The 26433-nt window shown below is 53.4% G+C and overlaps 1 protein-coding gene across 10 annotated transcripts in view; it reads left to right on the top strand.

Moving 5' to 3' along the window:
• The window catches only part of CORO2B (coronin 2B), a 137901-nt gene that overhangs the window by 45593 nt on the left and 65875 nt on the right, over positions 1-26433 (top strand). For 9 of the 10 annotated variants that reach the window (XM_070269795.1, XM_023654862.2, XM_070269772.1 and 6 more), the window contains exon 2: positions 24036-24236. In XM_070269795.1, coding sequence (XP_070125896.1) covers positions 24036-24236 — 201 coding nt within the window. Of the gene's footprint in view, positions 1-14445; positions 14615-24035; positions 24237-26433 lie in introns of those variants that run through there. The other variant, XM_070269765.1, reaches the window with a different exon arrangement.

The following is a 26433-nucleotide window of genomic DNA, read 5'->3' as shown; positions in this document are numbered from 1 at the left end:
GCCCACAGTGGGGACCTTAGGGGACGAGCGGCAGCATTCCCACAGACCTTTCCTCTACGCCACACTAAGGTTCCTTGCAGTGGGTGCCCAGAGCATGCCAGCGTGTGGGTGAAGGGACTCAGGTCTCCTCATCCATCAGACGAGGCCTCGAATCTCTGCTCTGGAAGCTCACCACAGTTTCTGGTGTGCAGCTTTCTGTACCAAGGACGAGGGCGAAAATTCCTTGAGGTGATTTGCTTAAAAGTCATGTTTCTTGAGGTATAACTGACATGCAGTAATAGTCATCCTTTTTAGCGTACAGTTCTGTGTGTTTCAAGAAGTGCCTACAGTTGTGTAACCACCGTGACAGTCACGATAGAGAACTTTTCCATCACTCCCCCACAGCAGTCCCTCCTGCCCCTTTGTGGTCGCCCCCTCCTCCCAGCACCAGGCCTGGCCACTGATCTGTTTCCTGCCTTTATAGTTTTGTCTTTTCCAGAATGTCGTATCAATGGAGTGATCCGTGCAGCCCTTCTGTCTGGCTCGCTTCACGCAGCATAATGTATCTGAGACTCGTCCGTGGTGTCGGGGGTTTCGGTAGTTTATCCCTTTTTGTTGCTGAGTTGTGTTCCATCGTATGGATGTGCCACAGTTGGTCTTCCTGGGGTAGTTTAATTGTCCCTAGCTTTCATCCAGAAATGCTATCTAGCAAGAAAGGCAGTTTGTTTGACTCGCATGTGGATCTTTCTGCACTGGCTGCTTCAAAAATTACCTACTGCGTGCCCCTCGCAGGGCACATAGTTCCAGTGTGTGCCAGACTCAGACAAGAGCCTCAATGAGGGAGGTGGCTGGGCCTTCCCTGGAGCAGCCCCTCCCCTCTGGGGTGCAGCAGTGGGAACGTGGGCCCAGATCTTCTGATTTCTGGTTTTTCAAGAAAAGAAAGAATTCTGGATTTTTATGTGAAGTATCCTGATTTTTTTAATGTTGGCAACTAATGCAGAACAGTTTTAATCACTGTGCCAGCCCTCACATCTGCAGGCCAGATTGAATCTGTGGATCTCTGTCTCATGGCCTGCAGCTGAAACTGCTCTAAGTGCTGGGGATGCAAAGAGGAAGGATTCGTGCCCCTGAGTTGGTCATATTCTAGTGGGAGGAACCAGCCTTGTAGAACAGAAACTGCACATGGGGTAAGGGCTCCCTGAGCCGTGCAAAACGGTATTTTGAGAAGATAGTACTATACCTCGTACCTAGGACTATCAGGAAAGGCTCCCCAGATGAGATGACCTTGAGGTGGGCCTTGACGCATGAGTAGGAGTTTGCCCATCAGACAGGACATTGCCATTCGGAAGGATCAGCATGAGCAAGGGATATGGGCGTGGAGGAGGCCGGACTCGGTGGAGAATGACGGGTCAGCGGGTCTGGGCGGGCACTTTGGGCACAGTGGTTGATTCATTATCAATTCCTTTCACGGACTTGACCCTGAGATGCTCTAGTTTCAGATTAGGAAGTCGGCACTGCCCCGGGATTGTTTTGTTCTCGTAATCTACTCTACCAAAGCCCTAACTCTCCCTCGTCCTAGGAGCCTTGCTACGCCCTTTGGGGGTCAAGTTGTGGCCCTGTCTCCAGCAGCTCACCTGTCCCTTGGGGGCCCAGGGCTCTGGGGCTCTCTGCCCTCACCATCAGATGTGCTTGGCGGACTGAATGTGCATAAGGGCCCTGCAAGTAAAATCATCAAAGCCGGCTCCCAAGAAGAATGGAAGACCGTTGCACAAACATATAAATAATGGAAAAACAGCACCCGTCACCAGGCAGTTGGGACTGTGTCATTAAGCCTTAAGGATGGAAATACTGAGAAGGGAACGTTCAGTGTCCTCGAGAAAGTGAAAGAAACTCTTGAGACTACTCCAGACCACATTCATACTCCCAGAGGCCCCCTCCGGCTGCATGTCAGTGGGTCTGGGGCCATGACTGGGTTGAGTTCTGCTCTTTTGGCCTGCTCTGGGCCTTCTGGGGAGGAGTGATGTGGACAGAAAGGAGAAGACAGCAGCCTGGATGACACCGCTGCAGAACTCCCAGCCTCTGAGTGAGGGGAGGAGGTAGCAAGTCAGAGCCAGGGAGCCCACGGGAATCACTGCCTTTAGAGCCACCATGGGGAGCTCTTCAAAATACTGATGCCCAGGCCTCGTCATCAATTCTGGCTCTTTGGCCGGGGTGGCCCAGGTGTCCGTACTTATGAAAAAAGATCCCTCCCGATCAATTTAAGGTGCTGCAAGGGCTGAGAACACGGCTTAAGAGAGTGGCCGGGACATGTGGCCAGAGGCGGGGCCCAGCCGCGCCTCTCCAGCCCTGCCTCCCTGCCAGCCTCCCTGCACAGAGTGTGGATTTGGAGAGCAGGTAAGAGACCACGTACCACTGAGCCACTGAGCAATTACTGACGGGGGTGCAGTGCCCGGCTCTGAGTGCAGACTCCCGAGTTTAGCTGCCAGTCCCACCACTGTTAACCGCAGGACCTTAGCAGGATACTTACGGTCTCTCTGCCTCCATTCTTGTATCTGCAAAATGGGCACGATAATGTCAGCCTCATAAGGATAATAAGGACTAAATTAGTTAATTCATGTAAACTGCTTCTAACAGTGCCTGGCACACAGTAGGCACTAAGTGTTATTTGTTAAATTACTTAGTACTTATTACGTTTCATTTTTGCATGGTTGTTTGTTTTACTTTAATTGTGTGTATTGATCATTTTCCCCTGGGTGGGTTTCGTAGGGGGGATTTGAAGATGACTGGGACATCATCCTAACCCACAGGGAATTCCTCCACGGGGAGGAAAGACCTGAATGTGGGAAAAGCAAGGCACCAAAGCAGGGCGACCACAGCCCTGTGAAGAGACCTTAAGTGTGTGCAGGCCCCAGGAGGAAGGAGCGTGTGGGTGGGGTTGCCTGGGAAGGTGTGTGTTGCGGGGAGGGCACTGGGGCTGTGCGGGAGAGACAGGTAGGATTCCAGGACCCCGAGAGGAGAGGGCAAGTGTCCCCTTGGACCATTTTGGAGTTGGGGGGGGAGGTGAGCAGCGCCTGAAACAACGAGCTGAGTCTGATTGCAGCACATGGAGTCAGTGAGAGAGGAGACCCAGGGTGATGATTGGCCGAGAAGCACTGTGACAAGTCTGGTCTTTGTCTGTGGGGCAGGGTAGGGTGACATGAGCAGGAGAGGCTCCTGGACAGACCTGGGCTGCGTTCCGGCCTGAGGGGATGACTGGGTGCTCGCCGAAGCCAGGGCCAGGGAAGGAACGGTGGCCTGGGGCGTGGTGCTACCCTCCTCCTGGTGAGGCAGAGCCCTCGTCCTCAGTGGGAAGGAGCCGCAGCCTCCCCCATGGTCTCTCCACATTCAGCTGAGCCCTCGTGGTGTTTACCTCCCAGGCCCACTCTGAGGTCTCACCAACCACATTGCAGCCCTGCAGTGATGAGGGCGCAGAAGAGAGAGGCCCGAAGTGGGCGGGAACTGTGCCTCATTCACTCACTATTTACTCAACAGGCATTCCCTAAGCCTCGACTGTTTGAAAGGCCCTGTAGGGGAGATAGGTAATGCAGATCTGGTCCCTGCTCTCCTGGAGCCTATAGTCAGAGTCATTTGGCCTCTTTGTGATGTGTATCTAAAATAAAGTAGGTATAATATAGGCAGGGCAGGGCTAGAAAGATAAAGTGTTCTGGGAGCAGAGGGGAAGAAGGGGTTGATGACTGGGAGATCTAGAAAGACTTCCTGGAGGAAGTGAGCCTCAGAGATGGTATTCGGTGGCTCAGTCATTTGCTGAGTTGAATCTTGCAGGACAGCCTGGTCTCTCTCCATCTGCTTCCTCACCCCGCAGACCCCCAGGCTCATGGGGATGGCTTCCTTTCTGCCCTGGGCCCCAGTGCTTACCCTCATCTCCCAGCCTCTCCCGACTGTCGCCAGCATGATTTGCTGTGTGTCAGATGTACCCCCAGTCCGCGAGGCTCTGTGCTGAGGGAGTTGTCTGCCCTCTCCTTTGTACCGGAAATCTTCTCTCCCTGCCCACACACTGGGACCCAGCAGGAAGCCTTCTACACAGAGGGCCAAGGCTCCTGCCCACCACCACAACGCAGACCATCAGCGCGGGAGGGAGGGAGAAAGAGAAAGAGGGGCAGCTTGATTTCGGTGGGCACTCTGCATATATTAGTAATAACGATGATGAACGTTCAACAATAACCAGGCATTAACATAACGACCACGTGTGGAATGTCTTCGTGTCAAACACTTTGCCTGCATTATCTCATTTAACCCCCACAACAGCCATTGAGGAGCCCCAGAGGCTGCTTGTCAAGGACACACCCAGTGGAGCTGGAAAGCCTGGCTTCAAATCCCTCCTCTGCCTCTTCCCTAGGTGACCTTAACCTCTGCACCTACCTCATTGGGTTGCTATGAGGATCAAGTTAATATTTTCAAGAAGCTTAGAACGGTACCTGACACACAGCAGGTACAACTCTAAGCGTCAAATACATTGAAGTATGCAATATATTGCTTTATCCATGTTATAAACAAGGAAACAAGAGGAGTGCAGTCAAAGACTTGACAGTAGCTACTGTATTAAGCACACAGCGTGCCAGGTGATGTCATGAGCATTTTACATGCATTTTCTCATTTACTCCCCACATCAAATCCATGACGAAGCACCACTCTTAGCCCCATTGGACAGACACGGCCCTGAGGAGTAAAGCAACTGTCCGAGACAGGAGCTGGTTAGTGGTAGAGAAAGGCCTCTAACCAGGGGATGAGAACATAGGAGGGAGGGTCCCCCGTGTCTCCAGGGACAGCTGTGTGATTCCCCTCCAGATGGGGCAGGGAAGAATGAATTGGAATTGGGCGGCAGAGGAGTTATGACTGTAACTAGGGTTAGCAGAGAAGAGCCCGGGAGATGAGACCTGCAAGGAGCTGCTGGGTGAGCCATGGGACTATGCTGAGGAGGACAAAGTAGGTCTTGGGGTTTTATAAAGTTGTTGCCCCTTGAGCTGGGCTGCTTCACATTGGAAGTTCCGGAGCAGTCAATAACCGAGAGTAGCATTTAGGTCAGAGATACAGGAGAGTAATTGGAAAGGCTCCCTGCATGGCCGCCATGTACAGTTGTACGAGTTGTGCCCTGTACAAGGGCGCCTGGCAGAGGAGCAAGTAGGGGCTGAAATCCAGCCCATGCTCCACTCACCAAGCTGTGGGCTCCGATCTGGAGCTGCATCTGCCCAGAGGAAGGGGCACCTTTTTCTGTGTTTACAAAAGTGCCCTACAGACTGGGGTGGTCCTGACTCTATGGAGGGGTTGAACAGAGAGACTTTACCTGCAGAGGTAAGCCTGCAGAGGTGAGTCTGCAGAGGCCAGATGATGCCAATGGGTTGGCACTTAGGGAACTGCAGCTTTGACTTTCACAGTGACCAGGGGGGCCTGAAGCAAGAGCACAGCCGGGACCAGGACTGGGATGCAATGATGTGTACGGAAAGGCTGAGCACTGAGCAACTTCAGGGCCTTCGCAATGCGCTTGTGAAATAGACAGGGGACCAGCAGAAGGGTGAGTGACAGGAGCAGCCTCTGTGGGGACCAGATCAGCAAGATTTGGATGGGCCTGAAGAAGATGCTAATTGAGAACCCTGGCCCCATGACCATGACCCCAGCTCACTAGAGTCAGGGGGGGTGGGCTCTTGAGTCAGCTGTGTGTGTGTGTGCATGTGTGTGTGTGTGTGTGTGTGTGTGTGAATACCATGAGGGAAGGGAGAAAGAGTACTCCAAAAAGCAAGAATCCCGGAAGGACCGTGGGAGGGTACCTGCAGAGGCACCGCCACCCTCCAGGAGCTGCCCAGCGGCCATGTTTTGTCACCTGCATTGCTGTTACATTGGAAGGGAAGAGGGAGGGTGTCTCTTTGCTCAGTGCCCACTAGGCACTGGGCCAGACATTTTACACGCATTACCTCGTTTCCATCTCCACCCCTCCTCCACGGTTTCCGTAGTAGTGACAGCATTCAGGGGAATCAATAAAGAGAGGGGGAATCTCCTTCCAAGTCTTGACGGTGTTGCTGGACCCTAGAGGGGCCATGTGGGTGGCTGTGTAGCAGCAGACAGTATGAATCTCATTATTGCTTTTTCCCCCAATGGTCATCATTATTACCCCCCGAGCTGTGCAACTTTTCCAGCAACCGCACAGGAGGCAGAGGCGGCCGTGTCAGCCCACCCTGAGGGACTCTGCTGAGAGACACCAGGAAAGCTGGGAAGGGAATGGAGGGGCCCTTGGTTTTCTTGGCCTTCTGGCGGGGGCAGGCTTGCTGGGCATGGGCAGGCCTGTGTGGGCTCTAGGCCTCCTCATGATGGCTGGGGTTTTGGCTGTGGGGGCAGGGCCTCTGAGACACGGAGACCTCGTGGACACAGGTCATGGGCAGTGTCCAAAGAGTCAGACGTTTGCCACCTCCTGCCCTCTCTTCTTCATCTCTCGTCAGTTGGGATGATTTTGGCTGCAAGTAACAAAAATGTCAACCAAGAATGACTCAAGCTGTGGGCATGTTTATGGCTTATTGGACAAGAGGCCCAAGGAGGAGCTCCTGGCGTTGGTTTTGTGGCTCAACAGTGTCATTAACGATGTAGGCTTTGTCTGTCCTTCTGTTTGCCTCTTCCTCATTTTGGCTTTTGATCATGGACTTATCATCTCATGGGCCCAAGATGCCACAGTTCCAGGCCTTACATTCTCAAACACAAACAAAGGCAGGAAGCAGTGCATCCACCGGTATATCAAGAAAGAGCTTTTTTTTTTTTTATGATTCTCTCTTCTTTTATTAATAAGAAAAAAGCTTTCTCAGAAGTCCCCCAGCACAAAACTGGGTCATAGGGCCTCTCCTAAGTGTGAGGGATGCTGGGAGAGTAAGCATCCTTCCTGCGGTGGGTGGAAGGGGGTGGGAAGGGCTGGCATGTAGCCAGTCAGCAGCATCTGCCACACCTCCCGTTTCCAGGCACTTGTCCCACTGCTCCCAGGGAACATCCAGATGGCAGAATCATGGAACAGTCCTGAAGCTGTGCTTGACTCCCTCCCCCACATCCCAAAAAAGCCAGTCGCTTACCCAACGATTGGCTGCTGAGTGTGTGTGCAGGGCACCCTGAGGGAGACCAAAAGGATGGGAACTGCCCTGAGAAGTAGGCACTGTTATCCTCCCTTTTTAAGATGAGAATGCAAGTTCCAAAAACCTGCTGAACTTGTCCAAAGTCTGGGTGGGACCTACCTAGTAAGTGGCGCCACTAGAATTTAAAGCTAGGTCTATCTGATTTCTTAGTTCCTGCTCTTTCCAACCTTCAGAACTTGCATGTGGGCCAGCTTAGAGCCTTCTAGAGCCTTCTCTGTACATGTGAACAGAGCCAGTCAAACCGTGAAGTGCACACCAGGTGCCCCCTGGAGCTGCAGCCAGGAAGCGCTGCAGGTGCTCAGGAAAGGCAAGTCCCCAGGGATAGGGTGGTCAGAGACCCATGGGGTCAGTGCATTAGCCTCTTGACACAAGCAACCACACGGAAGAAAGTCCTGACACACCTGCACGAGGAGAGCCCCTTCTCTTGAGCTGCCAGGGATCAGATGCTTCCACTTGCCAGTATAGACACTTGGCAGTGTAGACTGGCTGCTGGAATGGCTCAGGACTGCTGCCCAGGGAAGGCCACATGTCGTCCCTCCTCATCATTCAAGTGGGTTCTGTGTTGGTTGCTAGAAACAGACTCCGTCTGTCTACTGTTAGTAATGGGAGGCAGGAGAGTGGCCAGCGGGCAGGCTTCACGGGCTCCCGGGGGTAGCCACACGACCAGACATCAGAAGCCTGCAGTGATGTTTCAGAGCTCCCAGGGCTCGGGATCCCCCGGTTATCTTGTTGTCTGCTCAAGACGCTGCGATGGTAATGAGAGCTCTCTTACTCCACTCTTGCTTCTGCAGCCACTTCTTCCTTGTGATGGGATTTGCAGGGCCCATGCACACAGCCATCACGGCCTTACCTGGAGGCCCTGACAACTTGGATGTGCAAAGAAGATGCAGATTCTTTATTTTCCCCGAAGCTGGTGTGAGCTCATTAGGGAGCCCCACCTCGCAGGGTCACTCTGATACAACACGTGCGGCCCGCCCAGTGGCGTCAGTCTGATTCGGTAATTTCAACAGTCTTGTGATGTAAAGGTCAGCCTCTTTGGGATAATTTGCCTTCAGCTTGAATGACTGCAAGGGCTCATCTTTCAGAGCTCCTCCTCTGGCTTTTTTTCAAAATGGCATCTGGGGATATAGACAGCTGGGGCCTATGTGACCTCAGGTGTCCGTGGAAGGGAGACCTCTGGCTCTGAGCTGGTCCTTAGACATTCCTGGCTTACCTCCACTGATGTGTGGCTAGTCTCTTCCATCCCAGGGCATTCTTTGGGCATCTGCCACTGCAGTCTGCAGCTGACAAACTCATGGTCCATTTCTTCTTGGCCCCGATGGCGGGGTCCATCCCCAGCTGGGTCTTTGTCTCACTATCCATCTTGCCCCAGGCCTGGACTGTCTCCTCACAGCCTCTGATGCAGTTGGCTTGTCCTCACCATGGCAACCTCTTGGTGGCCTGTGGCTCTTGGGCTTTCCATGTCCTCCCTCGGGGCTGCGGGAACTGCCTGCTGGGTTCTCTCCACCAGTCTCAAGCGGGGGGAGGCTCAAGAGTGCCCGCCTGGCCCTCTGTCTGGCTGTCCTGTTGGCCATCTTCATTCTGTGAGGCCACATATTGTTTGGCCCAGGGCCATCCTGAATAGTGGTCTCTCTCCTTCCAGAATCCTAACCAAGTAGTTGGAGAGAAACCCCTCTACCCTCTGCCCTCGGCGCCACCCTCACCCTACCGAGCACATTTCCTGAGATTTTGCCCCAGAGTCTGGAAAGTCAGGACACACTTGTGAACATGCCCTTCCCTCCCTGCGCCCCCTCCTTCTCAGCCTTCCCGTCTGCACGGGTGGCATTCCCCTTACCCTGCTGTCTGCCCAGGACCTCTCTGGGGTCCAGTCAGCCAGGCGGGACTCCTCGTCTGCTAACAGGGGGAAATGAGAGGCCAGAAAAGCTTCGCAAGGCTGGCTCTTAAGACTGTTGCTTAGCTGCACAATCCTATTTTGGATGGCAGAGCCTGGATTTTTTGGATTCCTGCTTTCACAGTCCAAACTCTCGCCGGGTGAGTAGATGCGATGAAGAAGAAGAGAGGGAGGGTCGCAGTCAGGCAGCACAAAGGAGTAAGCACACCAACACACCTCAGAAGTGACCACGACCCTCTTCACACTTCCCTCTGTTCTCCTCTCCGTGCCTCCTCTCAGTGCAGGGCTGCTGCCTGTGCGGCCAGCGCTGCCTGCACCTGGCTCACATTTAAACCTCCCGAGGGAGGAGGGGGTGATTGAGCCAGTCACCACAGAGGGGGTCATCCCTACTGGTAGAGCTCCGGAGCGGAGCGGGATGTCACGTGGGACACAGCAGGGCCATCTAGATGAGGCTGCGTCCCTTGTGAGTTTAAGGAGCCGAGGCTGCCCTAGGGGAATTGTTGGCCAAAGATCCAGGAAGACCCTCCTTTCCTTGCTGGTCCTAAATTACCTGTAGACTCGTTTTATAGGCAGTGAGTGAAAGGTAGAGCACGTCAGGAGACAGCCACCAGCCAGGAGGCTTTTTAAACAAAGCCGTTGTATTTTCTCAGTAACATTAAGTTGAATCAAAAAGTTCCTGTCTAGTTTCTAGACCCTCAGCTGGTGAGGCCCCTTGAATTGTTTCCAAAGTCCAGGAGGAAATGGTGATTCCTATGCACGCATGCGCGCGCGCACGCGCGCACACACACACACACACACACACACACACCCCACAGAGACACAGGCACACACACACAGGCACCACACATAGACACACACGCACACATGCACCTACACCACGTAGACACATGCACACACCCCACACACATACACAGGTACCACACAAACACACACACATACCACACAGACACATGCACACACCCCCCCACACACAGGCACCACACATACACGCACACACACACTCCACACAGACACATGCACACACACAGGCACCACACATGCACACACACCACATAGACACATGCACACACGCCCCACACACAGGCACCACACATGCACACACACATACCACATAGACACATGCACACACACCCCACACACAGGCACCACACATGCACACACACCACATAGACACATGCACACACCCCACACACGTAGGCACCACACATGCACACACACCACATAGACACATGCACACACCCCACACACACAGACACCACACATACACGCACACATACCACATAGACACATGCACACAGCCCCCACACACAGGCACCACACATACACGCACACACGCACTCCACATAGACACATGCACACACCCCCATACACATACACAGGCACCACACACACACACACGTGCACAAACCACCCCCCACACACACATGCACACACACCCACACCACACATACACACACACCACATGCAGACACACCATACACCTATACACACGCAGACACACCATATGCACATACACACACCACACACACACACACACACATCTCTTGGGGGCAGTGGAGGGTAAGCAATGCAAGGAGTTTATTTCTGTGGGCAGGTCGATAACCGCACTCTCTTATACCCCAGATGATCACGGTAATGTAAGGATTTTCCTCCTTCCCTTTCTCAGCCGGGGCTCTGAGGGATGGGCCGGCTTCCTCTGGTCTCTGACAGAGACACTACACCAGCGCACAGGCCATGCTTCTCCTCCCTGCCGTCCCTGGTGGCCGTTTAGAGAAATTGTCTCTTGGGAAGAGGAAGGCCCTAGCCGCTTACCACGTTCCCCCAGGGACAGCTTATCAGCCCATCTTTTCCTGCAGTGCCAGGTGACAGGGAGCCAAGCTCTTGATCTGTAAGGCAGGTGGTCTGAGGGTTCCCTGGCTACCGTGTAGGGTCCCTCTGCAGGGCTGGGGGGAAGCCCATGGGACTCCACCCCACGGGCAGCTGTGTTCCCCCGTGCCCAGCAGGCATACGCAACACGTTGTTTTAGGAGCGTTAGTAGATGGGGAGCAGCGTCAGCCCGAGCTCGATCTGACTATAAACATGTGAACCCCAAACAGCCCTGGCTTGGGGGTGCCTGCACAGTAAGGCAGAGCTGGAGGACCCCTGCATCGAGGGCACGCCCGCCGTGTGCCGGGGCCTGGGCCGGGCGCTCTGAAGACGGGGTGCCCAGTCATCCCCGGAGTCAGGCGGGCATTTCACAGCTGAGGGGCCCTGGGGGTGCCCGGCATCTGCCAGCTCAGCCTTAGCCTCGGCTATCAAACAATCTTTTTTTAAAAAAGTTGCTTGGCCTGTCCTACCAAGAGGCCGAGGGGCCACGAAGGAGAGTGTGAGGAGTAGAGGCCGCAGTGGAAAGAGAATGGAGCTGAGATGAGAAATCCCGGGTTGCATTCCCGCAGCCCTTGTGGAGCACTTGCCGCACAGCCGGTCTTGTGCTCGGCAGTCCAGGAATGCAGAAGGCCCTCGAGGAACACATGAGGCCTGGCTCTTTGACTGACCTCACTGTACAGCAGGGTGGCTGTGACAGGCAAATGAGAGCACCTCAAAGACTTGTTAAGGTACAACTTGATTTTCATAATAGTGTCTTATAGCAGTCCACAAAGCACTTTCACACCCTTTATTTCATTGGAGCCTCACAGCTGTCCTAGGAAAAAGCTATGAATTATATCCATTGTACAGATGGAGAAACAAATTCAGAGAGGCCAGCGACTTATGAAAGGTCACGAGCTAGGGCTTCAGAGGACACAATGCTGCTTGCATTACAGCTCAGGGACTTAAGTAGCTTCAGCATCACCTGGCAACTCGTTAGAAATGCTCATTTTTGGGCCCTGCCCCAGACTTCCTGAGTCAGAAACCCAGGGTGTGGGCAGCCATCTGGGTTTTCACAAGCCCCCAGGTGGTTCGGATGCAAGCTCAAGTTTGAGAAGTGCTGAAGACTGGCCGTGCTCCCCAGCTTTAACACTCCTGCGAATCACCTGGGATCTTCTTCAATGGTAGATTCTGCTTCAGTCCCTGGTGGGCCTGCGATTCTGCATTTCTAACCAGTGTTCTTGGTTATCACCTGGGAGCTTGGTTCAAATGCAGATTCCCCAGCCCGCTCCCAGAGGGTGCGATCCTGCTGGCAGAGGTGGGGCCCAGGAACCTGAATTTCCACAAATCCTCCAGGTTGCCAGGGCCTCACACTCTGAGGATCTCTTCTCTAGAGTTCAGGCTTGCAGATACCCACCCTAGCCTCATTTTCAAAGGTTTTCCTCCTCCACACCCCATCTCCACTGGCCTTGAACCACCCATCTGATTTCCTGCCAAACTGTGGGTTAAGGGGTATGAGTGGGAGGCCATCCCTGAGCCAGTGGGGCCCTCAGTTCCTCAAAATAGGTCAGGAGTCTGGCACAGACCAGACTCGGTGGCTGCAAATAGAAACCATCTGTTGGGCCTGTGCTTTGAATTCCACCGCCCCTGCTGCACTGTGCAGAGAAACACAGAACTCAGAACCCCCGTGGGGGGTGGGTGCTTCCCAGGATGGGGCCTCCCTGCCTCAGACACTCCACTCTGGGTTGGCCTCAGGGAAGAGGTGGCAGCACCATGTCCCACCACCTCCCGGAAAGGAGGCTTGCAATGGGGACTGGTCATCAGGTGACCTTGCTGTGTGACCTTGGACAAGTCACTTCCCCTCTCTGGCCCTCAGTCTGTGAAATGAGAGGTTGGATTTTAGTGGACCCAAGGGTCCTTTTCAGATCCGGCAGGGTATGGTTCTGTGAAAGCCTTTTTGTTTCAAGACTACATGTAGGAAAAGTCAGGCCCATAGGGAGGCAGACATTTCCTTCTCCCGGCTTTCTGCCCAGGCCGCATCTTACAAGGATCTGGTCCTGCAGATAAGTGGATGGACGAGGTTTATATCTGGGAGTACCACAGGGGCTTTTAGAGACTTTGAGAGGAAGAGTCAGGGTCACGCTTCCTTATCCCTGTCCTGTTCCTTCACTCATTCGTGTATTCAGTAAACATTTACTCAGCCCAGTGGTAAGTCCTGGAAAAATAAGTCAGAGTGAGACTCAGTCCCTGCCCTCATAACATCCAGCGTGGCTGAGGACCTGGTGTCAGGTCTGAGCTCAGATCCCAGCTCGCCCACTTAAGTGATGTTGGGCAAGCCCATTTGCATCTGTAAATGGGAATAATGGTGGTCCTTGGGGTTGTCATAAGGATTACAGGATATAATGAATGTAAAATTCTTGGCTCACAGTGAGCACTCGATAAATGTTGGCTGTTGTTATTAGTGTGATGAGCCAGGAAAAGGGGATCACAGGACAGAATCTGGGGGCTTCAGGAAACACTTCCCAGCTCAGGGGCCATCTCAGGGGGAGGTGGCAAGCTCTCCGGAAGAGCGTGGAGCAGAGGAGGCCGGCAGCCTTCTCTTCACATGTCCGGTGCTCTCAGCAGAGCGGGAAAGGCAGCGGGGATTCAGGGCAGAGGCTGCTCCAGGAACAGACTCTGTGTCTGGCTGGACTTGTGTTGGGGGATGGGCAGAGTGCAGCATCCACACAGGCTGGATCTTACCCTCCCTTCAGCAGACTGTTGAGAAGGCGCCATCCCAGCCTTGTTCATTCCCACTTGACTTTGATCTGCTGCTTGATAGCGTAAGGGAGGCCGAACAGAGCTCGGTGGAGGGGAGGAATCTCCATTTCGTGGTTGAGAAGACTGAGGGCCCACCCGAGAGGCTCTGAGGGTTCTTAGGAGAGCTGCCCTGGAACCCGGGCAGTCCACATTTGCGGGGGATGGAGAGAAAGTCATTGGGGTGACTCCAGGTCATGGCTTTCCTTGGTCCATGTGCATCCCAGCCAGGAACTCCCAGGTGTGGAGGTTCAGTTTGGTTCTTTCTTCTAGGATGTGACCTTTGGGGGGCTAATTAATATTCTACCAGTGCTGTCCAATAGAATTGTTTGCAGTGATGGAAATGCTCTGTAATCTGTGCTGTTCAATATGGTAGCCACTAGTCACATGTGGCTAGTGAGCCCTCAAAATGTAACGCTTAGTCTGAGGAGCCGAATTTTTTATCTGGTTTAACTTCAGTGACTCTGAATGTAAACACTGGCATGTGGCTGGTAGCTGCCGTGTGGGACGGTCCAGCTTTGGCCTGTTCTTAGGTGGATGGGCTAGAGCAGATATTCTCTGACACTAGTGTCTACAGGTAGTGCCTTCCTAACATGCTCCTCAGTCGACTCCGATGCATAGCCAGGTTAGGGGATCACCAGACCAGGGCTCTGAGAGATGCTGTCCTGGGGGAAGTCGTAAAAACCATACAGTTCATGTGATCTTCCATTCGCTGTCTATCTCAGTGGCACCTACCTCTTTTCCTGTCATCTTATTTCCATTGCAGTTTAACTCTAGCCCAACGACACATGCAGTGATGCCACATGGGGACCTTGAAATAGCCGTGGTGAGAGTACTTACACCATGGAAATTGGCCAACACTGTATCAGGGCTCCCGTCTGCCTCAGAGAGCTGGTTGTTAACCACTCACCAGCACACCACTGCCCTAGACCCATGGCAGGTACGTTCTTCTAGCATTTACCATGCACCAAATACTGTTGGTAGGCCTTGCTGATACAGCAGGAAGCAGAAGAGACAGGAAGCCCTGCCCTCCTGGAGCTGACGTTCTGGGGGAGGAGGGCATGACCAGAGTAGTGAAATATGTCGCGTGTTGATAATGACATGCTCAGGGAAGGTCTCACTGAGAGGTCGCTTTTGAGCAAAGACCTGCAGGAAGTGAGAAAAGAAGAATTCCAAGAAGGGGGATGGCACCCTCGCGAGGAGGTCATGCTATGGATACAGCGAACTGAGTCTCAGGGAGGTCGGCCTGGGGGAGGTGGAGCAGGACTGGCACACGGGTCACTGGCCACGGAGTCCACTCTCCTGACCCTGCGAGCTCTTGGCCTGAAGGTGGGACGGGGTCAGTGAGGCAGCCTCCTCTGCCCTGCGCCCCTGCGAAAACTGGCCGTGCCGTAGGGTGCGGAGAACTCAGACAGAAGGTATGTGGCTTCTTCATGCTGGGGTTCTCCTGAGTTCTGGAAGCCAGTGAGAACCAGGAAGACCATGCAATGGCAGAGCTGGAGGGTAGGGTGATGGCCCAAACGCCTGTGGGGGAAGAACCGGGATCTGCCTGAGGGTCCCCAGCAAGTTAGTGGCTGAGCCAGCTGGAAGGCAGGTTTCTGGCATCTTTCCTCACACCAGAGGTTCTCAAATTGGGTTCCGTGTGGGCCCCGGGTTCCACAGGGCAGTCCCAGGACCATGGCTTGAAGGTGCTGCCAGCTTCCTGCTAGACTTGAACGCAAATAGCTCTGACTTTGCTCATTTTACCTTTGGAGTTCTGAGTAATATTTATTGCTAAAAAGGTAAGATCATAGCCTTTCATTTTACAGAGGAGGAAACTGAAGATTAGCGTCCATCTCCGTAGTTACCGCCTGGCCCTGGAGCTTCTCGGGCTGCGGCAGATTCACTGCTGCTCCCTCCAGTTTGGGATCATGCACTGTCCCTCCTGTGTGCCCAGCCCTGGGCTCGGGAAAGCAGAACTGGTTCAGAGATGCGGGAGGAACAAGTGACCGGCTGTCGCTCAGGGACCCAGAATGTCGAAGGCGAATGCGACGAAGATGTCGAGAGTATATCTGCCGTCCTGAGAGCCGCACACCATTTGCAAAGCCCCTCCCCCGGGTTCTCCTCTCCCATCTTCAGAGGGATTCCAGGACGCAGGTGCAGTTGATACCCACATTTCACCCAAGAGGACACTGAGCCTGGAGAGGGAAGGTGGCTTGTCCCGGGTCACACAGCTAGTGACCCAAACCAGACTGAAAACGCCAGCCCTTCTCCGACAGCAGTGGGACAAAGAGAGGTTCTGCCACAGATCCGGATGGGCAGCCGCCTGGGAACAAGTGCCCAGCAGTCGCCAGGGCAGATCCCGGGGGCTCCTGGGCTCCCTCAGCTGACAGCTCTCCCCCAAGTACATTGCCTTGAGCTGCCCCCTCACCTGAGCTGGAGACAAGAGAAAAACTGCCCTGGTACGTTTTTCCATTCCAGTTAAAGGACTGAATTTTAGCCATCATCGTCTAGAAACTGCGCCTGCTGGCCGCAATAAATCATTCTCGGGACCCGAGGACAGGATACAATTTGCTTCCATGTGTGAGTGTACGTAGTGATTATCTCAGAGGAGCAAAAAGCCAGCCTCCATTTCTTAAGAGTCTATAAGGGCCATTCAGCTGTGAAATGAATACTCTTCATTCCGACCCTCCCATCTCGAGGGAAACCAGGTTGGCCCTGGGCCTGGGGAGAGGCCGCCAGGGAGCGGGCCAGCAGCTGGGCACATCTGGAGGCCAGAGCCTGCCCTCCCTCCTCCTGACCCTTGGCCCAGCCCAGCCGGCCCCCTCCTCCTCCTGGCAGAGCCTGGCCTCCCCAAGTAAATACTTAATTCAGGTCAGAGCCTCTCCCTTGCAGGAGAAGGGGAGAGGGTGGAGCTAGTGGGTGGTACCCACCCTGGGCCAGACACCTTGCCAGGCACTTTGCATTTGGTCACTCCATTGCATCCAGTGAGCTGGGCAACGGACACTGTTCCCATTTTACAAGTAAAGAAACTGATGCTCAGAAAGGTTGAGTAACTAGTCTAAAGTCACACAGCTAACAAATGGCAGAAGCAAGATAGAAACCTTTGGATTCTTTCTGACTCTAAAAACCCTGACTACTATAGAGTTTCTTTACACTTCTGTGTAGTGTCCTTCAGTATATGGAGCAAGGGTGGAGGGTAAGAGTTTGAGTAGAGAGCCCAGAGGAGGAGAAGATGTGTATTAGATTGGAATAAACAGTAGATCAGGAGTCAGAAGTTCTTGGCTGAAGTCTTGGCTCTGCCGCTTTTACAGCTTGTGACTTTGGGCTAGTTTCTTAACCGCTCTGAGCCTCAAATTAGTCGTATATATAGGCTATATTTTCAATGGGATTATAGTGTCTGCCCAGCTCCGCCCACTGGTCAGCTGGGGGGTTGGTGAATGAGGTGGTGTCTGCAGAGGGTCACAGCTGTGGCTGTGGGTGGGCTTTTAGGGACAGTTCCACAGCCACTGGTCCCCTTACCGATTCTGTGCTGTCGGCCACAGAGACTCTCTCAGCCCCAGCCTGAGAGCTGTGCTGAATTCAGAGGCCTTGTGTCCTGGTGACAAGGAGCCCAAGGAGATGGGGCTGCATGATGAGAAGAACACACAATGGAGAGGAAGAGCTTTGACCCAGAAGCACTAATGGGGGGAGGCAGGGGACAGACCGCATCCTTTGGGCAGGGCTGGAGCATCCCCCTGAAAATGGACCTCAGCATCTCAGCAGGCTGAGTTACAGCCCTGGGTGAGCTCTGAGGGAGACCAGCCTGGCGTCCAGGGAAGCAGGCATGAACCTGACCTTGGCTCTTGCCCTCCTGCCGACCTGACAGAGTACTCAGGCAGAGCCACTCAGAGGCTCCTGCCAGACAGGAACCTGGACCCGGCCTGGGCCCGTGGGGCTGTGCAGGGCGGTGGGGCTGTGCAGGGCCAGAAGGAGTTGGATGATCTGATAACTTACAATCCGGTAACCAAAGAGAGAAAACATACAATACCTAAAGCTGGAAGCAAGTGGCAAAGCATAATCTCCTCTGTGGGATGCCCTAGGGGGAGATGGCACTTGTCACCGGAGCCCTTGTCTTTCAGGGTCACTGCTACCCAGTGGGAGTGGGAGGCATTATGATCCCTGTTTTACAGAGAAGCAAGGTCCCCGGCCAGGGTGGCAGACCCAGGATGGCTGCTGGTATGCTCCCACCCCAACGCTCCTCTCTGTTGCAACAAGGTGTCTTTAATAAAGTAGAGGAACTCTCTTATCTGGGGGCTGGGAGCCCATCTAGTCCCATCCTTTCTTCCCTGTTGCCCTTGACCAGAGGTCACTCACTGAAATCTTGAACGCCTCCAGTGTTGGGAAGCTCATTATCTGTCAAGGCAGCTTCTTTTTCCATCTCAGGCAGCTCTAACCATTAAGAAAGTCCTTCCTTTGGGGGAGCTCAAATGTGTCTCAATCTTGTGCTCATTGCTCTTGAAAGGTTCAGAGAGAGAGAGAGTGTCCTCCCCTCAGTAGAACTAGCTGGTGGGAAATCCACCAGGATCTAGGCTGGCCGTGGGGGTGAGGGGCAAAGGGCAAAGGGCCACATTTTCAGGTCCCCTCTTGGCTGCCCACTCTGACTTCCCTTGAGGCCTGGGCAGCTCCTCTAGTGCCAGCCTCGGTGTGGCCTCCTCCCCCGGGCGGCATAGGGAGGAGTCTTTTCTGCTTCCTGCCCGCGCCCCCAAGTGTGTGACCTCAGACTGAAGTCAGCCTCTTAGTAACCTCGGGCGGAAAGGTCAGACCTCCAGGGCCTGCAGACGCCCTGCTTTGGCCCACACTGTGCGCCTGTGCCTGATCTAGCCTCCCGAGCCTTCCAGGCTTCTGTGCACCAACCTCCAGAACAAACCCTCAGCACTGGCCAGCTGGGCCCCTCACTGCCGCCACCGAGAGCAGGCGCATGTTCACATGCTCTGCCCTCTCCTCCCTATCCTCACCCCCACCAAAGCCAAGCGAGTAGTAACAGGGGCATCCTTAACCCGAATCAAACCAAGGCTTTACACCTGACTCCTCAGGGTTACAGGGGATACAGGAATGACTTAGAAGATGTCACAGAGCAACGTGAGACAAATCACTGGAACATTTTATAAGAGAACGGACTTGATGTCTTCAAAAGATCAATGTCACTAAAAAAAAAAAGGTGAAGGGAGTGTTCTGGATTTAAAGGAGGCGCAAGAGGTGTCACAACCAAATGAAAACACTTGGGAGCAACGTGGCTCCCAATCCTAGTTCAAAATATGGAATAGCTGTAAAAGGCATTTTGGAGAATTTTGAGTATGGGCTAGGTATTGGATGGTATCAAGGAATTGTGAATTTTCTTAGGTGCGATCATGGTGCTGTCCTAACATAGGAAATTGGCTTCCTTTGTGGGAAATGCGTGCTGATGTAATGAGGGCAGGAGTCATGATGTTTGCAACTTCCTTTCAAATGATTGCACAAAAGAAAGAAAAGAAATAAGTAGCTACACACACACATGCACACAGAAAAAGAAATATGGTAAAATGTTAATGATAATTAACCTAGGTGGTGGGTGATGATTGTACCATTCTCCCAACTATTTTTATATGTTAAAATATTTCATAATAAAAAGTTGGAGAAGGGGCTGGCCTGGTAGCATAGTGGTTAAGTTTGTGCACTCCACTTTGGCGGCCCAGGGTTTGTGGGTTCCGATCCCAGGCACGAACCTGTACACCACTCATCAAGCCACGCTGTGGTGGCATCCCACATACAAAATAGAGGAAGATTGGAACAGATGTTAGCTCAAGGCCAATCTTCCTCACCAAAAAGACAAAAAAAACAGTTGGAAGGAACACAATATGGACTGCAGAGTCACGACAGGTTCAAGTCAACCCTGGGCTTGCTAACTGTCTGAACTTGGGCTGAGTCTGTTTCCCACCCTGTACAACAAGGATGGTCCAACCTTCTTGGGAGTTATGAGACTAACCATGTGTGCCCAGTGCCTGGTGCTGTCTCAGTTCATGGCCCCCTCCTCCATGAAGCCTGCCCTGATCCGCCCGCTTCCCTGACCTCTCATTCCTGTAGCACTCACTCTCTCTATAGTCTGCTTGCCACCAAGCCTCTGTCTGATTCCCGTAAACTTCTCAGGCATCGGTTTCATTCCCTGCAGTGGCCTGTAAGAGACTCGAAAGCAGGGTCTGCGTCTGGTGTTTTCCAGGGCGCCTCTCATTAGGCTGGGCCCACGGGAACAGCAGTGATATTTTATCTTGAATAGGGCCTTGCGCCTGAGTAATCTCATTTGATTCTTAAAACAACCACATAAAGTCAGAAATTATGGATCTCATTTTAGAGATGGAGCACCTCAGGGAGACGAAGTGTCTTCCCCAAGGTTAGTAGGAGTCCGAGCGGGTGTGGAAGCCCAGGACGCAGACTCCCGGTTCAGCGCTCGGCCCTGCAGGCTTGCTGGGGGTTCGTGTGGGGTGAAGCTGCAGGCCCAGTGACGAGGAACCACAGCTCATCAAGGGCCCCCTGGTCTCCCTCCCCCAGTCTTTCCAAAGGCCCAGCAAGAGAGTCTCTATCGGGACCCAGCCCCGGACTACCAGCCAATGGGGAGAGGCCAGTGCCCTGGATGCTGAGAACAAAGGTTTTGGGAAGACATTCTCCGTTTTTCCCAAGAGAGAGGACTATATCATCCTAGGCCCTGCCGGGAAGCCCCACTGCCACGCTCATGGGAAGAATGTGCCTGCTGAGTGCAGGCCCTGGTCCTCCAGGACGTAGCATCCAGCTCGGGAAAGCCAGATGGGCTGCGAGGGGCCACCGGACTGTGTGCAAGAAGGCTGCCAGGGTGCCCGCCAGGAGCCTCAGCCACCAGGGCCTCTTTGCTATGTCTGCTCCCCTAGGACTGGGGAGCTGGGGAGAGGACGGAGAGAGGGAGAAAGGGCCGAAAGAGCAAAAGGAGGAAGGAGGGAGAGGAGGAAGAGGTGAGGTCAGATGGGAAAACAGCCAGGGGTGGCTGGCTCCTCCCAGGCAACATGGGTACTGTGTGGAGGGCAGTGGAGAGCCAGCCGGGCCAGCTCACACAGATGTCTCGGAGCTCTGGGACAGCACGTTTCCCAGGAGGCCTGTGTCAATCCCTCAGCCATGTTGGACCCAGGCCCCTCCTCTCAGCCTGCAGGGCTTTGGAGGGTTCCACATGGACTGGGGGTGGGCAGCACAGAGCCCAGCCCTTCCTCTCCTGCCTCGTATTCTGCTCTGTTAAGTGATCATCCCGAGAGGGGCCAGGCCGTGCTGTACACATCTTGGCAGCTTGGGACTGACTCCTCCGCACACTTGGAGGTAGTGGGGATTATTAGCTTCCTTTGTATAAGAGCAGATGGAGGTGGCACAGAGAGGTCAAGCGGATTGCCCAAGTCACACAGCTAGGCAGCAGCAGAAGCAGCACTGGCGTCTAGGTCTGCGTGGCTCCCAGTCCAGTTCTTATTACCCTTCCCCTCACAGCCGCCCTGAGACCCTGCAGTGAAGTCTGCACCTGGGAAGAGCACAAAGCTGGGCCATTATCAACAGGCCTTGTTCGGCCCCTCCCAGGTACCCAGCCACGGGCTGTGCTGGGGGTGGAGAGAAATTGAGATCCTGCTCACGGATGTGGGCTAGGAAGCGACTCCCTGGGCCTTGTGTTCTGCTGGAGGCTGAACTGCTCCCGTCTGTCTCCCACCAGGCTGGGCTCCCTCCAAGGAGGGGCTGGCCGGTCACAGGACTGGGTGCCCAGCAGGGCTCCCCACGGCATCTGGGACCCATCTGAGGTGCCCAGGAAGATCACAGACCAGTCTGCAGTCCTGCTCAGAGGCCCTGGGGTCACTGCCTGCCTTCACAGAGCTGAGACCTGCCTTCGCGACGAGAGAGCCTCTGACAATGTCTAGACCAGGAGCCGAGGGAGATGTGCTGGCTCTCCAGTTCTGAGGAGGTCGCCGCGCGCTGTGCCGGCAGAGTTGAGTCCAGCCCCGAAGGCTGAGGTTGGGCTGGGCAGAGGAGGGGGGCAAAGGCATTCCAGGCCAGAGCTGTACCACCAAGGAACAACAGGTTGGAATGAGCAAGTGTGCCACCTCCTTTCTCTTCTGTGGGAACTGTGGGATCTGGAATCTTCTAGAATGTTCTAAAATGTTCTGGAAGAGACAGAGCGATTCCCAGCACTCCTGTATCAGATTGAATTTTTGCCAGGCCCATGAACCACCTATACTATATTTTTCATGCTGTATTTTTCTTTTAATTGATTCATTATTTTTTAACTTAGCCTTATTAGCAATAATATGTGTGAAATGATGGATTTTGCATGCAAGTTATATTTTTTCTGATGCAAAGTAAAATAAACACTAACTACTAAAATTTAAAACTTCATCTCTGTACCACGTAAAGGAACCGTGAATGACGCCCCCGGAGCTCCACTCTGGGGATCGATGATGTAATCCAGATGAGGAGTCAGAAACCAGAGAGCGGAAGGGGCTTGCCTGGGGTCACACAGCCAGGAGTGACCAGCCAGGCTCCCGGCCGGCCAGTGCGCGCCGCCCTCTCCAGCAGACTTTGTCCTGAACAGCCTTAGGCAGAACTTGGCAGAGAGAGGAGAAGGCAGGCGGGAATGGGGTACAGCGTGGGCAGGGGGGGCGGCGTAGGGAGGAGTGGAGAGTGACCTGGGGGAGAGGAGAAGAGCTCGGGGTGGGGGCCCCAGAGAGCTGGGGAAGAGGGGTTGCCTGAAGGTGAGGAGCCTTCCCTGGGATTCTCCTCATTGGAGCTGAACTTGTTCCTTCAAGAAAAGCCTTTGTAGCTGAGCTCTCGGCTTTATTTAAATCAAATGCAAAGTTTTGTTTTCAGTCAAATTCTCTCGGTGGGTTTCCTGATTCTGTGTGGTGGTGGCTCCTTTTGTTTTCTTCCCCTCGGAAATTTCATGTGAAGAAATGAGCTTGTCCCTTTCTGCCCTGAGATGGGGTGGGAGACTCAAGGCACATCAGGAGATTTGGCAGGAAGGAGAGAGGATAGATGATGGTGAAGCTGGGTCAGAAGCATGTTCGTTTTACAGAGCACTTATTGAGCGCCTGTTGTATGCCACACCCCTGGCTGGGGACATGCGTGTGGCTCGTTGCACTTGCATACGTGTCTGCCAGGAGAACACCTGTGGGGCTCCATGTGCCATGCTGCCCATCTTTGGGGCTTCCCCATAGGAAGGTGCCACCTTTCAGCGACGCTGGACTCCATTGTGGGCAGCCCATCCATTGTCCCCCACCCCCTCGTGCACACCCATGTTCTCTGCTGTGCATAGCATGGGACAGGCATGTGGTAGGAGCTGGTTTGTTGGTTGGTTTGAGCCTGAGTCACTGATGGTGGGTGGGGAAGGTTGGGGAGTGGACCACTCATTCCATTCGCTAGAACAGGGGCTCCCAAACTTCCGTGTGCTTCTGGCCCCCTGAGAGTGGAGGGGGGAAGCTGGATTAAGTGCTAATCTCTGGACCCCATCCCCAAATATTGGATTCAGGAGGTCTGGATTGGGACCCAGGAATCAGCATTTCTAACAAGTGATGTGGGAGGCTCAGAAACCTCTTCCACCCCAGACGATTTTGATACAGGTGATCTGTGGGCCACACACTGAGAAACCTGGCTACAAAGGGTAGTCTGGCATAGGAAAAAGTCTCAGATTTCCAGTCAGGAGACCTGTGTTCACGGCCCTACTCCTTAGCTGTGTGTCCTTGGAGAAGTCACTTACCCTCTCTGTGCCTAGTGATGATGATGATATATAGGACTAAGAGGTTTCTGAGGGTGCACTTGTGGATTAGAAGTCCTAGAGAGAACCAGAGGAGGGTATGACAATGGGTGGTCCTTTGCCTCCTTGCACATAGAGGGGCACATCTTCTTCCCCTGCCCCCTGGTCATCAGCAGTGTTCTCTCCATCTGTGAACACCCAGCTCCTCCCTCTGCCTCCCTACTGAATTGAGCAGTTTCTGGCATGCAGGAGGCAGCCCATGCATGTTGTTGGGTGGATGGTCTGCTCTATCAGGTGGTACCTCCCTTGGAAGGGAAAGGACCCCGCATCCTTTCTGGAAAGTGGGATGGGAGTGTGGACCAACAGCAGGAAATGTGTGAGTGCCCTCATGCCACTCTTTGCCCCTGTAGGACTTTATTGAAAGAGCACGTCCTCCAGCGCAGGACCGGGCACGCAATTCTTGGAGGCTCCTTGTCCTCTCCCTGCTCCCTGAGCGGGGTCACCAGGGCTCGCTCTCCTCCTGCATCCCTGGGGAGCAGCGTCCCCTCCCCAGTCTCCAGCCCAGCCCCTTCAGGAAGCAGTGACCAGCCTGACCCTTGTCCCTCCTGGCCCCTCACAGATGTCCTGGCGTCCGCAATACCGCAGCTCGAAGTTCCGGAACGTCTATGGGAAAGTGGCCAACCGGGAGCACTGCTTCGACGGGATCCCCATCACCAAGAATGTGCATGATAACCACTTCTGTGCTGTCAACGCCCGCTTCCTGGCCATCGTCACGGAGAGCGCGGGAGGAGGCTCCTTTCTCGTCATCCCCCTGGAGCAGGTAGGCACCTTGCACGTCCCTCGCCAGGGCTGCAGCCCCAGGGCGGGGAGAACCTCACTGTTGGGACTCTTGCCCCTATTTCTCTCTGCCCCTTCCCCCGTCTTTTACTTCCTCATCCTGTGTCAGTGGCTGTGCCTTCTCTACGGTTTTCCTGAGATTCACCAGAACAAGTGCAGGCCGGGATACAGGAGACCCGAGATCTGTTTCCAGAACTCCCCAAAAGTGTGCATTTGGACAAGTCCCTTCCCTCGGGGGACATGTGGTTCCTTAACCCGAGGAATTGGGACCTCTGATCTCCAAGGCCGGTTCAGCGCTACAGTTCTCAGTCCTGATGTCCTTTTGGTTTGGAGCTGGAAGGGATGAGCACCCAGCCATAGACACATTGGGCATGTGCAAAAATGACACGCATTAAAAAACCATGTGAGCTCTCCAATGAGAGGCTGGAAATAATCTACCTTCTCCCTCATCCCCCACCTCCTGTCTAAAGGTTTCCCCCTCTGTGGCTGCCTCCGTGAATATAGCAAATTAAATCTGCCAAGCCTGGATCATGAAATTTTGAAGCTCTGCCATTCAGGCAGAGTCCCCAAGGCCCCTGGGAGGTCACGCGCCTCAGGGAAAGTGCTTGCTGTCAGTCCCGCTTGTTTATGGCTGAGCTCTCCCTTCCCGGCCTGACTCATCTCCACTCCCAGCGTCCGCCAAGCCCCTCAGGGGAAGGAGGAGGCGCGTGCAGAAGGAAGCCGTGGTTCCTGAAATCCACTGTCAGCTAGTGGTGGAGGATGGATTTTTCCAGTCTCTCCTACCCACAATGAGGGAGCACAAATTTGGGAAAGGCTAGGTCAGATCCTCCCTTCCACTGAAGGGGGCAGCTGCACAGACACTGAGGACAGAGCCTGAGGCACAGAGAGGGGAGCCATGGACTTGGTGGCAGGAGGTCTGGGTTCTAGTTGGGCTCTGCCACTTGCCGGCTGTGTGACCTCAGGCATGTCATTTAACCTCCTTGCACCTTATTCTCCTGTGACAGTAAAATGGGCATCCTAAATTCTCCTCTCCCTGCATCTGTGATGTTGGTATCGAGTCAGGTAATGGACATAAAAGCTCCTGGTGAACCACACAGCATGTTAAGGGTGTTTTGGCATTTTCTTAGGTACGTCGTCAGCTCTGCTTGCTCACGTTGCAGATGCCCACCACAACTGTGACACACTCAGAAGGATTCTGAAATGTAGCTTGCTTCCCTTCCCAAACCAGATGGGCTCAGATATCTGTCTACCTCGGGGACCAGCCAAGCTCCTGCCATAGCAGACCTGCGGGTCCCCAGCACGTGTGGGCTGGTGCTTACTGGGGCTTGAGCCCATTGCTGGCACCCTGCCAGACCCCACTGATGGTTTACAAGGGTCAACAGTCAGCGCCTCACACTGCAACGAAATTAATTCCCCGTGGGTTAAAGATCTAAACATTAAAAAAAGAAGAAAAAGAAAAGGAAAGGAAAGCTACAAATGTATTAGCGGAAGACGGAGAGCATTTTAAAAATCATGTGATGGGGAAAGTCTTCCTAAGCAGGACGAGAATCCTCCAAGCCGTAAAGGAAACAATTAATAGATTAGAATAAATTTTTTAAAAAGGTAAAGTTTCTGTACTACAATGAGACACGTGAGCAAAATTAGAGGCAAGCCACGTAATTGAGTACAATATTTGCAAAGAGACAAAAGTCCGGAAAATATAAAGTTTCCAGAAAAATCAATAAGAAAAAGAACTCAGAAAATGGGCAAAGGATATGAATAAGCAATTCACAGAAGACAGAATGTTTCTTTTAACCTACTAAATAGGAAAAGATTCAAAACAGTAATTATCTTTGGTATTGCCAAAGGAGTGAGAGAGCAGGCACTCAAATACACTCTTGGTGCATTTGGTGAATTTACAGCTCACTCTTGGTGAAAGGTAGATAAAGGCGACTTTGCAATATCTCTTAAAGTTTAAAGATGCATGTCCACCTGCCCAGCAATTCCGCTTCTAGGATCTATCCCACAGAAATATTCTCAAGGATATATTTAGGAAAAAGGGTTTGCAGCATTTTTTACTACTCTATTTTTTTTTTTACAAACATCAATTTTTTATTATTTCCTGCAGAAATAAAATTTTTCTCTCAAACTGCTTAAAAGCTTCTAAATCTCCCTCTCAATTTCTGGTACCAAAGAGTTTT

This window comes from Equus caballus, chromosome 1 (assembly GCF_041296265.1).
Source record: "Equus caballus isolate H_3958 breed thoroughbred chromosome 1, TB-T2T, whole genome shotgun sequence".
NCBI classification, from domain to species: domain Eukaryota; kingdom Metazoa; phylum Chordata; class Mammalia; order Perissodactyla; family Equidae; genus Equus; species Equus caballus.
The sequence above is the reverse complement of the archived record's forward strand: the minus strand, read 5'-3'. Positions and strand labels throughout refer to the sequence as shown.